This window comes from Chiloscyllium plagiosum, chromosome 2 (assembly GCF_004010195.1).
Source record: "Chiloscyllium plagiosum isolate BGI_BamShark_2017 chromosome 2, ASM401019v2, whole genome shotgun sequence".
In the NCBI taxonomy this organism is placed as follows: domain Eukaryota; kingdom Metazoa; phylum Chordata; class Chondrichthyes; order Orectolobiformes; family Hemiscylliidae; genus Chiloscyllium; species Chiloscyllium plagiosum.
In genome coordinates, this window is record NC_057711.1 from 138,713,816 (window position 1) to 138,726,670 (window position 12,855).

Here is a 12,855-nt window from a genome sequence, read left to right on the forward strand (position 1 = left end):
GCAGTGTGGGGTTCCCGGACTATGAGGTTGGAAGCTGTGGATGGGAGATCTCCTGAGGTGATGAGGTTCTGTATGGTCTGGGAGATGATGGTTTGGTGATGGGGGGGTGAGGTCATGGTCGAGAGGGCAGTCGGAAGAGGTGTCCTTGAGCTGGCGTGTGGCTTCAGCGGTGTAGAGGTCAGTGCGCCAGACTACCACTGCGCCCCCTTTTTCTGCTGGCTTGATGCTGAGGTCAGGATTGGAGCAGAGGAATTGGAGGGCTGTGCATTGTGAGGGTGAGAGGTTGGAGTGGAGGAGGGAGGTAGACAGGTTGAGGCTGTTAATGTCCCGGCAGCAGTTGGAAATTAAGAGGTCGAGGGCAAGAAGTAGGCCAGCGCGGGGTATCCAGGTGGATGCAGTGTGTTGGAGGTGGGCGAAGGGGTCCTCAGAAGGTGGGCGGGAGTCCTAATTGTGAAAGTAAGCTCGGAGGCAGAGGAAGAAGAGTCCGACGTCACGGCATGTATTAAATTCATTGATGCGTGGACGGAGGGGGATGAAGGTGAATCCTTTGCTGAGGACTGATCGTTCGTCCTCGTGAGGGGGAGGTCTGGAGGGATGGTGAAAACTCGGCAGGGCTGGGATCTGGTATGGATGTGGAGCTGGGAGTGGGGGCAGAGCCGGTAACTGGAGTGGGTGTGATGGTGGGGGGAATGGGGGTGGAGTCATGAGCAGGGGTGGTATGCCCCTCAGGGTTCTGAGGGCCAGGAATGGTGACAGTGGGATCTGTGGGGGGCGTATCAGCAGAATGCAGGTGAGTGGCGTTGGTGGGGGCGGAAGTGGCTGTGGGCAGACACAGCAGTAGGGGTGGTGGAAGTCACTGAGTGTGTGACATCAGCGATAATGAGGGGCACGGAAGTGATGTCACGTGTGATGCATGAGGAATTGAGGGGCGGAAGTGATTGTGGGAGTGGCCATGATGGGGGTGGTGGACGTGACATCAATCAGTGTAGGGGTGGCAGCTGCACCAGCCGCATGGCTAATGGCGTCCAAGTAGTTCCAGAGACCAGGGGAATCTTCTGGAATGTTTGAGGAGCACTGGTTATGGAGGTGGGTGGATAAAAGTTTGTTGTACTTACAGTTTTTGATGTTTGAGATGGAGTTAAAATACTGTTTGTTGAGAGTATGAATTCTCCCGAGGATGTAGTACAGAGTGGGTCCTTTGCAATTCTGAGAGTGTGGCCCTCAGCTGAGGCAGGGCTGACTGTAGAGAGGTTAGGTGCCGGCGCATTGCTGCAAGCGTGGAGCGGAGGATCTTGAAGGAGAACCGTCGCTGGTGTTTTTGAATCTGTAGTCTGTACTGATTTACCCAACCCGCAGTTCTTACCCTTGAAATCACTGGTGTTCCGGCTGCTGTTCTGAAATCCATCTTGTGGCAGAAGTTGGTCGGTCAGTGCTGGTAGTTCTGCCTGCAATGACCAGCTAGTGCCACGAGATGGAGCCTGGTCAATTGAAATTTCCTCAGTGAATGCAATTTTATCATGCAGGGCATCAGCTGAGATTGCCATGAAAGAGTCTCCTTCTCAGTCTCTTCCCTTCCTGAGGTGCGACCCTCAGGTTAAACCATCACTTTTTAATTTCAAAAATATACTTTATTCATAAAGTATCTTTGTACACATATGGCACTAAAGTTAGCACTGCTGCCTCACAGTGCCAGAGATCTGGGTTCAATTCCCGCCTCAGGCAACTGTGTGGAGTTTGCATATTCTCCCCGTGTCTGCGTGGGTTTCCTCCGGGTGCTCCGGTTTCCTCCCACAGTCCAAAAATGTGCAGGTTAGGTGAATTGGCCATGCTAAATTGCCCGTAGTGTTAGGTGAACGGGTAAATGTAGGGGAACGGGTCTGGGTGGGTTGCGCTTCGGCGGATGGGTGTGGACTTGTTGGGCCGAAGGGCCTGTTGCCACACTAAGTAATCTAATCTAATCTAAAGCACTTCGGTTTTGTACAGCTGCATATGTGGAGAAACAAAAACATTTCTTACTTGTACAACTGTATATTTACATATTTGAAATAACTGTGTGTTGGGGGTGGGGGAGGGGTCTGATAACTGAACGGATCTCAGTATACTAAAGACCTTAGATGGTGGTCTTGTCCCAGAGTACCTTGGCAGCAGCTGCCCCAAAGCTTCACTGTGTCCCTCAGAACATAATCTTGGACCTTGGAATGTGCCAGTCTACAACACTCCAAGGTCAACCCCTTGTTCTGGAAGACCAATAAGTTTTGGCCAGGGAAACACGTGTGTCTCACAGAGTTGATGGTCCTCCAGACGCTGATGATGTTTGTCTGGGATGGGTTTCGGGGAACAGATCGTAGAGCAGAGTCTTGCATCAGGGAGCTGTTCGGGATGAAATCCCCAAGAACCACTACCTTTCTTCAGACTTGCTTTGCAAAGTCGCATCCCAGAAAGAGGTGTTTGACAATCTCGATCCTCCCTGCAGAACCTTTGGAGTCAGTGTGTGGTGGCCCAGAGAGTCTGGGTGTAGATGAAAGATCTCACCAGCAACCAAACAATGTCCTGGCACTTGTTGGAACATTCTGGTGATGAGGCATTCTGTCAAGTGACTTGGACAGTCTGCTCAGGGAACAACCTCTTCACTTCCCGCAGGGTCTTGAGGGCACTACATGCTGACCACTTCCTGATGGACTTGTGGTCAAAAGGTGTTTATCTTCGCAAATTTCTCCAAGAAGGACAGGTGACATAGAACAGTCTAACACTGTAGTACTTGTATATATTCATTCAAATCAGGAAGAATTAACTAACTTTGAAATCTTTCACCGTCAACACTGCAAACTTGCAATCACAGGATGTTTCACATAACATGCAACAACATTCAGTCAAAAGTACTATAAAAACGAAAAATGTGAAGTCGAATGCAAGGACTTTCCACCTTTGACACAAGCAAGCAATGCTCAACAGAAGACAGCATAAAGGAGCTTTAAGAGAGTGAGAGTGCCAGATAATAATAGGGATAAAGTAAACATGAGTCATTTGCAAACTCAAAGATCACTAATGGCGCTAGCACAATACAAAAGCGAATACCTGTGCTACCGTGATTATCGGTGGAATCTAGTCTGATTAGATCTCGGACGAACAGCACATGCTCTCCATTGTTAGCATCATTAGAACTATCCACGCTGCCATGGCTCACAGCATCTGTATCACTTCCACCTGTGCACATCGTCAGTTGATAGTACAGAAAATAAAAACAAATGTAAAATATTATATAAAATACCTTCAAAAGGGGACAATCCACGAAAACTGTTAAACCAGAGGAACAAGGAAACAGGTGCAGCCACTTGAGGCTGCTCCACCATTCTAGATTATAGCTGATAAGCAAGAACTTGGATCAGGAGGCAGAAATTCAGCCCCTTGAGCCTGCTGTGTAATTAGACAGGATCATGGCTGATCTTTCCTTTGCCTCTACTCCACCTTCCTGCCTGCTCTCCATAACACTTCATCCCATTACTAATTAAACATCTGTTTGTCTCCTCCTTAAATGACTCCATGCCCCAGCATCCACCACACTCTAGGTAGTGAATTCCACTAATGCACAACTGTTTGAGAGAAATAATTTCTCCTCATCTCTGCTTTAATTTTGCTACTCCATAAAACCCCTAGTTCTAGACTGTTCCACATGAGACATCCTTTGTATGTCTACCTTGTCAATCCCCTTCAGCATCTTTTATGCCTCAATTAGATCTCCTTTCATTCTTCTGAACACTAGAGTGTCTAGGCCTAAGCTACTTAATCTCTCCAAAAGATAAACCCCATACCTTTGGAATCAATCCAGTGAATCTCCTCAACTGCCTCCAGCGCAACCACATTTCTCCTCAAATAATGGGACCAAAATTGCATGCAATATTCCAGATTGGTCATTCTAACGTTTTGTACAGTTGCAACAATACTTCTCTACTTTTGTACTCTACTCCTTTAGCATGAAATACCAAAATTCCATTTGCTTCCTTTATTACATGTATACTAGCTTTCTGCAATTCGTGCACAAGGACATCTAGATCCCTCTGCACTGAAAAACTCTGAAGTTTCTCTCCATTTCGCTAAGTTGCCTTTCTACTCTTTCAACCAAAATGGATAACCTCCCACTGCCTAGTGTCACACAACATCCGCCAAATTTTGACCCAATCACCTAACCTGCCCGTATCCATTTGTGATTTTATTCCTTCACTGCAACTTATTGGTCTATCTGATCATCCACCTAAAGCCATATTCTCTCACTATCCCTGTACCCCATGATGTTACTTATAATTAGAAATGTATCAAGATTTAACTTGAACTTCATGTTCACAGCCCCATGGGATAGTATATTACAAAAGATTCATCTTAAGTGAAAACGTACCTCCTTATCTCAGTTTTAACTGTCTTGTCTTTTATCTAGACCCCACAGCAAAAGGAAACATCTTTTCGGCATCTCTTTCCCTTTAAATATTTAATTAATATACCCATACATGTCCAAAAGAACGTTTTTTGCGCGCTCTCTGGCTAAACAAAGTCAGTATTTTTCCTTTTGTTCATAAATCTATCCAAGAAGCTTGATTTCATGCATTGCCCTTCCAACGAAAACCTGTTTATTCTAAACAGAAGCAAAATGCTGCAAATGTGGGAAATATTAAAGAAAAACAGAAAATGCTAGAAAGACTCAGCACCTGCTAGATATCATATATGGAAAGAAAGAAAGAAAGAGTCAATGTTTCAGGTGTTGTATCCTGGTCAACCTGAAACATTTAACACTTACTCTCTCCACAGATGCTGCCTAAGCTGAGCATTTTTAATTTCTTTTGAATGATCTTTCTACAGAGTTTTGTACTGCAAGTCACAATCACACAAATTTCTAATAAGTGCAACACTCTTTGTGGGGCTTTCAAGTCAACAGGCCAAGAAACTACATTTTTTTTTTAAAACCAGTCTGAACCAGGAAGTGTAAGCAAGAATAGTGAAATCAATGTAAAATCAAGTACAGAAAGTAAAGAGGAAGAGGGAAAAAGAAGTATCAAATGGAGAGAAAAGCGACAATGAGAATCCTTTTTTAAAATATCAAAGAATCAAAGCTGTCGGAATGGAATTCTTTGACCTACAAAAGTTAATTTTCATTGCCAGGTAAGGTTTACTATTTGCCAAACAATCCAAACCACCAAAAGGATATGTAGGTTGGAATGGACTAGAACCAAGATTTTCTGGTGCATTATCTTTCTATAGAGAAAGCTAGAAACATGAAGTTTACACTACTTAATACACTGGAATAGCAAATTATACTGTGAAGTGGCTACTTTGTGAAGTTTCAGGTGGAACATCAGATCTTGTGAACCAACTCCCAGATTTGTGTTTTAATTGCACATATGTTATCAGAATTTGCTATCTGAATTGCACATAAGCAACATGAAACACTGCTAACTTGACCATTATTTTCAAAAAATGTAGACCAATAAAATGGAATAAAAAGCAGAACAGATTTTTCTTATCCAGGGGTTGCTTCATGAAATACGTGATACTGTGCCACCACCACACTACATCATGCGTCATTGTGGCAGAACCCGGTATTAAAAGTAGTCATAACAGCAGTGAAGTCCACAGTCCAAATTCTTCTCTTTCGCTAGCTGGTGGAGTTCAAATGGCAAAACAAGGCCTCTATCCGAGACAGAACATAGAATACTGCATCATACACTTTTCATTAATATCTCCAGTAACTAAAAATTAAGTAGCTGCTTACTGAAATTTCTAATTAAGAATGGAACTAGCTTTAAAAATAAACAGTTATAGCCTCCATTTAAGCCAATTTTGACTGAAGAACTTTCAATTATTATCATGTATCAAATTATTTGAAACATTTTCAATGAAAAATACATACCCGAGTAGCCAAGAAAAACCATTAAAGCCTTAAGCATGCCACTCTAAGTCTGGTCCAATGACAATGAGATCGTACAAACAAATGAATGAGGAACAGAAGTAGGCCATTAACTCCCACCTTAAACATGCTCTACAATTCAATGAGATCATTGTGTAAAAACTATATCCTTTATGTTAATTGTGATTGTGAACTGAACTGGCTAAAGGAGTGTTTTATAACAAAAGACCGAAGAAGCGATGGTTTTATTTTTTAAAAAACCAAGTTACTGAAACTCATTCTATGTTGTGTTTACACAATTGCTTTGCAAATTGTGGGAGTAGGTCTAAGAGGTGACGGCCTGGCTCCAGGGATCTGTTTTCAAAATGAGATTCAGCCAGCCATAGATTGCTGATTGGTTGTGGAGTTGTGACCTTTCTGGATGCCAAATGCCAGCTCACCAACAACTGACTGGGTCCTGGGTGGCTGAAAAGCTGGTGGATGTGAATAATACTGGCAGCAGCCTTAATACCACTAAAAGGGCAGACAGCATCTCTCTCAATCCAGTAAAATACCTGAAGTCAGTTTATTTTCAGCCACCAGTTGTGGTAAGCTGCTATTTTTAACTAGCAAGTCAGGGACTTCTCCCAAAGCCAGGTACCAATCTACTACACTACCTGTGCGGACTTCCAACGCATTTATATCCTTTTTTAGATAACGCAACCAAAAATGCAGTGTCTGAAATATGATCACAACAGCAAACTGAGGCATAATATTCTTGGGACCAAGTTACTACAGATGCTGGAATCAGTACTGAAAACAAAAAAATGCGAGAAATCAGAGTGGGTCAGGCATCTGTAGAAAGAAAGCAAGTTAACATTTCCAGTCCAGATGACTCTTCAGAGCTTATTTCCATTCTGATGTAACATTTCTATGGTTAATTCTGCGTGCAATAAAGGATAACATTCCATTAGCTTTATTTATTGTACCTATATACTAACTTTGTAACACATGCACTAAATAATTTGATGCTTTGCGCCTCAGAACTCTGCAGTCTTCTCTATTTAAGGAATAATCTGCATTTTTATTCTTTTTGCCAAAGTGAACAACTCCACATTTTCCCACATAATGCTGTAGTTGATAGATTTTTGCCAACTCAACTTGTCAGCCAGCAACCTCATATCCTCTTCACAACATGCATTCCTACCTATCTTTGTGTCATCTGCAAATTTAGCTTCCATGACTTTTAGAGTCAGAGTCAAACAGCACGAAAACAGACCCTTTGGCCCAACTCATTGATGCTAACCAGGTTTCCTAATCTGAACTAGTCCCATTTGCCTGTTTCGCTCATATCGTTCTAAACCTTTCCTATCCATGTACTGTCCAAATGGCTTATAAATGTTGTAAATTGTACTTGCTACTATTGGTTCCTCTGGCAACTCATTCAATATACGCATCACCCTCTGCATGAAAAAGTTGCCCCTCAGGTTCCTTTTAAATCTTTTTCCCCTCACCTTAAACCTATGATCTTTAGTTTTGGACTCCCCTATCATGGGGAAAAGACCTTGACTATTCACCTTATTCATGCCCTCCATGATTTTTATAAACCTATGCAACGTCACCCCTCAGCCTCCTACACTCCAGGGAAAATCAGCCCAACTTATCCAGTCTCTCCTCATAATCCCCAGTCCAGATAACATCTGATTTCCCCTGACCCAATTCATTGATGAAACTGTGGAAAGCTGAGGCCCCATTTGTCATATGTTGCCAATCTGATGAAAACCAATTTAAACACAGTTTTCTGCCAGCCAGCCAATTGTCTATCCAAGCTAGTTTGTTAACCCCTACACTATCTGCTCCAACTTGGTGCAATAATCTTTGATTTGGCACCTTGTCAAATTTCTTCTGGAAATCCAAGCACAATGAGCTTTTCAGCGTGCCTTTATATATAGCATATAAATCTTGCAAAGAACTCCAATAAATAGGTTTATTGCAATTGCCCTTTCACAAAGCCAGCTTGACTCTTTCTGATTACCACTAAGCTTTCCTAGTGCCTAAGTAATAACTTCCATAATGATGGATTCCAATAACTTCCTCATGACAAAACAAGCTAAGTGGCTGATCGTTTCCCGTTTCTGCCTCTCCCTTCTCGAGTCGAAGTGTGTGGAGCTGGAAAAGTACAGCAGGTCAGGCAGCATCCGTGGAGCAGGAGAATTAACGTTTCAGGTACAAGCCCTTCATCAGGAAATGCCTCCCTTCTCTTGGATTTCCAGAAGAAATTTGACAAGGTGCCACATTTAAATACTTGCCGGTCTGATAGAACCTTTCCAGAATCTAGCAAAAGCTAGAAAAATAAACACTAGAGCCTAATAAGCCACCTCTTTTAAAGATCCTAGGATGAAACCCATCAGAACCCAAGGACTTGTCAGCCCATAGTTCATCATTTTGCTTGGTGATTGTACCTTCATCAATTCCTCTCTTCATTCCACCTCCTGAATTAGAAATATTACTAGAATGCTTTTGTGTCCTCTATAATGAGGACAGATGGAAAACATTTGTCAACTTAATCCATCAGTTCTTCAAATTCTTCTATTAGCTCTGCATTCTGACTCTCAAGAGGTCCAGTAATCACTAATTACTCTTCTTTTAAATAGTTAAAAATAACACCACCAGGTTATAGTCCAACAGATTTATTTGGAAGCACTAGATTTCAAAGCGCTGCTCCTTCACCAGGTGGTTGCACGTTTTTAAAAGAAACCTGTAGATATTCCTGACATTCGTTCTTATGTTTCTAGCAGGCTTCCCCCATACTCTAATTTCTTTCCCCAATTAACCTTTTAGTCATCTCTCCCATTCTTTATATTCCGTCCATTCATTTGGCCTACCACACACCTTTGCACAATTGTGTGTTTTATTTTCCCCTCAAAAGTTGATGCTTTCCCAAACTTCATAAATTAACCATGGGTGGCGATTTTTTTAGTTTGTCTTCATTGTAGGAATATACTCGCTTTGACTATTTGAAGTATTTCTAAATATCTTCAACTGCTTCGTCATTGAACTAATTTCACAGCAAACAATTTCTTGGATAACTCACCAAGTTAAATGCTGTAGATCTGCCCCAAGTCTTCAACTGTCTGACTCTAATTCAGTCAAAAATTTGCATGCAGGATCCAAAGCACACACGAATTGTCCATCAAAAGTTAAAACTTCATAAACAATTCCCACACAGATCTGTGTCAAGACCTCCACGGGGTAAGGACTGCTTTCAATGATACAGGTTTGGGCAGATTTGGACCTGTGCTACTGAATGTAAGGAGAGACAGTGGCCTAGTGGCAATGTCACTAAACAAGTAATCCAGAAGTCCAATCTATGTTCTGGGGACAGATTCATATCCCACATGGCAATTGGTAGAATTCAAATCTTAATAAATAAATTCAAATAACAAATACCCGGTTTTGAAAACCAATATTAGATATGGTACAATTAAATGAAACTTTTGTCAATTGTCATAAAAACACATCTGGTTCACCAACATCCTGTGTGATAGGATAGGATAGGAAGTCTGTTTTCCTTACCTGGTCTGTACATGACTAAAGACCGACAATAATAGGGTTGACTCTGACATGACCGAGCAATTCATTTAGCACAAGGGAAATTAGGGGACAGACAACCAAGGTTGGCAACAAAGGCTGTTCTTACCAACATTTGAATCTCATGAAAGCATAAAAATGTATGACTTGTAAAGTTATTACAAGACAAATTTCCCTGTTTGTGCCATCTGCCATATGCTTCATTTAACATTGCAACAATATACAGCTTTCAAACAAACTGTTGCACTAATGAGGGACCAACAGAACCTCTGAACTGATAAGTTAAATCACACACTCAAAAGCTGCAAGAGTCACTCACTTTTCAAAAGTAAATCAAACATTCTCCAATCTTAAAATTTTGCTCTTTTGAAATGGATACCTGAGAACAATGGCACTTGAAGGCTTGAGGAACTTGATTTCTTAAATACTTGACGAAACTGAGATACACCACGAACCACATTCCGCACTTTTGTCCATAAAAAGCAACCACTGCGATTACTGCTGGGCCAGGGACTTTCCAAAACAGCCTGCAAAAAAAAGTCAGTCACACAGAATCACAGAAGTCATAAGGTGGAGGCGGCCATTTGGCTCATTGTATCTGCACCTTCTTTTCGAATGAGAATCATTACCTCATACAGATCTCCTGCTTTTCCCCCCTAAATCTGTTCACTTTTTCTGATCCAAATAATCATCCAATGCCCAAATGAATGCTTCAATTGAACCTGCCATGATGCACCCTCCCGGTACTCGCTAAGTGAATTTTCTTGCTTCTTTTGCCAATCACTTTAAATCTATGTCCTGTTTCTTCTTCCTTTTACAAATGGGAAGTTTCTCCGTTTCTCTTCTATTCAGCCGTTCCTGACTTTGAAAACCTCTATCAGCTGTCCTTTTGCCCTTCTGCTCTCCAAGGGGAAGAATTCCAACTTCTCCCATCTACCCACCTAACTGAAGGAAGGATAGGCTCAGAACTAATAAGAAACGTGTATACATATTTAGTGTTACGTAAAATTTATTTTCACACCTTCTATACAATCATCTTACCTTTTCCCCATTCAATGTTTGTTTCACCAACCCTTGCAATTACAGTCAAGCCACAAATTTGAAAGGATCAGAATAACCAGTGATCCATAGTTTATATTGTTATTTCTGAAATAAGCATTTTGATTTGGATATTAAAAAGGTAGCATTGTGATAACAGACTTCTTTCTGGCAAAACCTCATGCATCTACATTCAGGAGTAGCTCTCATGAGTTAAGCAAACTTTAAAATGATTCTTGGCAATAAACATGGAACTAACTTTTTGCCATTCTTTCATGTACCAGCTTTTCAGAAGGTTGCATCCATTAGTTCAAGATTGCTGGTAGCTCGTCAGGCCTATGTATCACCAGAACATTTGCCCCCAACATGTAAAAGTGAATGAAGAGTCAATGCTGCCACAGTTGGATTTATCCTTTGCCCTTTCTTCTTTTGTATTAGATCGTCGATTAGTCTCAAAGGTGGCTGCAGTACACCTAATGCAGCATCTCCAGGCATCACTGTCTATTCCTTGTGGTTTAATTGACAATGGTCAATGTGCCATACTATGAAGAACTTCTTGAGGGAGTCCCTGAAAAGTCTGAATGAGGCCCCTCTGCTCCGTTTATTAGTGGTCAGCTCTCTATACAAGGCTAACTTGGACAAAGCAATGTGATCTACTCAACCCAACTGGTTTGCAAAAAGATTGTTCTGACATTGGCTGTTTCCAGGACTTCAAATATTTCTGATCTCATTCTGCCAGTGAATCCTGAGAATGCTATTGGAGGAAACAATGGTGGAAGCACCCGAGAAGGTGTGCATGATGGTAGCACAGAACACAAGACTCAGTGCCATAATAAAGGATGGTGAGGGCTATGGTTTTGCAGTGACCCTTTCCTTCCCTTTGGTCATTGGAAAATTTAGAACTGCAAACACTTCAATCATCTTCTAACGTGGCTTGCTGGTATTTTAGATAAAATCACCTGACATCTAATGCTGTTAAAACCATTGTACACAATTACTTACTAAAAAGAAATTGGGGGGTTGGGGGGGGAAATCAAATTTTCATAGTTTTTAACCTTTCAGCTCTATTTTACTTCCACTTTTGAATCCAAGTTTTCAAAATAAGATATTATGAACCTCATAACAAGTTTTATGATACCAAACATCTGCAAAACCGATTTGTTAACATGTGGACAAGAGTACAATTTAATTGGTCCATATTAACCAGGTATCAGCTAGATGATATGTCTCATTCAAATGTCTAATTGTTCAGGACTTTTGTTTGTATGAGAGGTACTAACTCTGATTGTAGGCAGTTCTGGATATTTGAACAAGTGAAATATGCAAATATTCTTGGATTTAGATTCAGCCATTGTTAATTAAGAATCTTGGCTTGGTTTGCACCAACACCTATTGTGAGAGAAATTCTGAGAACTCCAGTGACTACCTGCAAATTGATAAAGCGAAGAAAGACAAAAGCAAACGGGAACGAGTCACAAGGGAAAATCAAAAGGTAAAAATATTTTGCAAACAAACAAGGTTGTTAATATTCTTTCCTACTCATAACCAACTAGGAAAGAGTAATTGTTAATCTTCTGCATTGAATTAATAGTTATTGGTGCTGTGCCCCAATATTTGACCTGCATCTGGCAATAAATATGTTCACATACCATGTAAGCCTCTTATCACATTGTTACCATTTTTTCTATTCTTTTCACCCTCATGTACATATCTCATTTCCCTTTCTAATCTTGTCCTGTAAACTGAGTGACTTGCAAACAATACTCACAAACAATGGTAACAACTCTGGGACACACCAAACACCACCTGCGGCCAACCACTTCAACTCCCCCAAGACTTGCAAGTCCTGGGCCTCCTCCACTGCCAAATCTAAGCCACGCAATACCTGGAGGAATCACCCTCATGTACATATCTCATTTCCCTTTCTAATCTTGTCCTGTAAACTGAGTGACTTGCAAACAATACTCACAAACAATGGTAACAACTCTGGGACACACCAAACACCACCAGCCTCCTGCAGCCAACCACTTCAATTCCCCCAAGACTTGCAAGTCCTGGGCCTCCTCCACTGCCAAATCTAAGCCACCCAATATCTGGAGGAAGAACACCTCATCTTCCACCTTTGGACCCTCCAACTATACGGCATCAACAACTACTTCACCAGTTTTCTCATCTCCCCTTCCCCCACTTCATCCCAGATCCAAACTTCCAACTCAGTGGCACCCTCTTGAACTGTCGTATCTGCCCATCTTCCTTCCCATCTATCCACTCCACCTCCCCTCTGACCTTTCACCCCTTCCCCCATCTGTATCTACCTATTGCCTTCCCAGCTATCTTTGCGCTTGCTCCACCCT

The 12,855-nt window shown here is 41.7% G+C and overlaps 1 protein-coding gene across 7 annotated transcripts in view; it reads right to left on the reverse strand.

The window, feature by feature from the left end:
• dennd4c (DENN/MADD domain containing 4C) overlaps positions 1-12,855 on the reverse strand; it is a 152,712-nt gene that overhangs the window by 36,196 nt on the left and 103,661 nt on the right. For 6 of the 7 annotated variants that reach the window (XM_043719121.1, XM_043719140.1, XM_043719146.1 and 3 more), the window contains 2 exons: positions 9,843-9,990; positions 3,076-3,204 (listed from right to left, as the gene is read on the reverse strand). In XM_043719121.1, the coding sequence (XP_043575056.1) occupies positions 3,076-3,204; positions 9,843-9,990 (277 nt within the window). The remainder of the gene's footprint in view (positions 1-3,075; positions 3,205-9,842; positions 9,991-12,855) is intronic. The other variant, XM_043719156.1, reaches the window with a different exon arrangement.